The 741-nt window shown below is 64.4% G+C and overlaps 1 protein-coding gene across 1 annotated transcript in view; it reads left to right on the top strand.

Moving 5' to 3' along the window:
• ETH_00037695 (uncharacterized protein) overlaps positions 1-13 on the top strand; it is a gene marked incomplete at both ends in the record, with an annotated part of 1,520 nt that extends 1,507 nt beyond the window's left edge. Inside the window, one exon of the mRNA XM_013376233.1 lies at positions 1-13. Coding sequence (XP_013231687.1) covers positions 1-13 — 13 coding nt within the window.
• Positions 14-741: the final 728 nt, after the last annotated feature.

Genomic DNA, 741 nt, shown 5'->3' on the forward strand with positions numbered 1-741 from the left:
GGCAGTGCTGCTGGTGAGGGGCCCTCACCCGGCAGCAGCATGCAGCAGCAGCAGCAGCAGCAGCAGCGTCCAGGGCGGCAGCGGGAAGAGCTGCTGCTGCTGCAGCGCATGCTCAGCCACCTGGAGCAGCAGCACATAGCCTATTCGCTGCAGCGGGGGGAGCTGCCAGACACGGCGCTGGGGTGTCTGGACAGCAGCAGCAGCAGCAGCAGCTTGCTGCAGCGGTTCGGCTGGAAGCACATTAGAGGGGGAGCGGGAAGACAGGGTTTTATTCGCCTCACAAAGAAGGTAGCTGCTGAGTACTTGGCAGCAGCAGCAGCATCTGCTGCTGCTGCTGCTGCTGCCCCTGCGCGGCCGGACGCGCATGCAGCAGCAGCAGCCGCTGCTTTCCTGCCCGGCAGGCAGCAGCAGCAGCAGCAGCGGAATGTCCGATCGGATTCCGGAACCAGCACAAGCAGCAGCAACAGCAGCAACAGCAGCAGCAGCAGCAAGGCAGCTCTCCGGGCTAAGGAATCCTCTCCTCGCAATGCGGCTTCTGCTGTAACCATGGGGTCGCGGGTCTTGCCAAAGCAGCAGCAGCAGCAGCAGCAGCAGCAGCAGGCATTCCATCAGCATCTGCAGACTGTAAGCCGCGGCGGCGTAGGAGGGCGTCAGCAGCAGCAGCAGCAGCAGCAGCACAAGCCTGGTCTCCCTGCAGGATCAGGGGCACGAAGTGTCGGTGGGCGCTCTGCTGCTGCTGCT

The sequence above is a fragment of the Eimeria tenella genome, genomic scaffold (assembly GCF_000499545.2).
Source record: "Eimeria tenella Houghton genomic scaffold, Eth_scaff3262, whole genome shotgun sequence".
NCBI lineage: Eukaryota > Apicomplexa > Conoidasida > Eucoccidiorida > Eimeriidae > Eimeria > Eimeria tenella.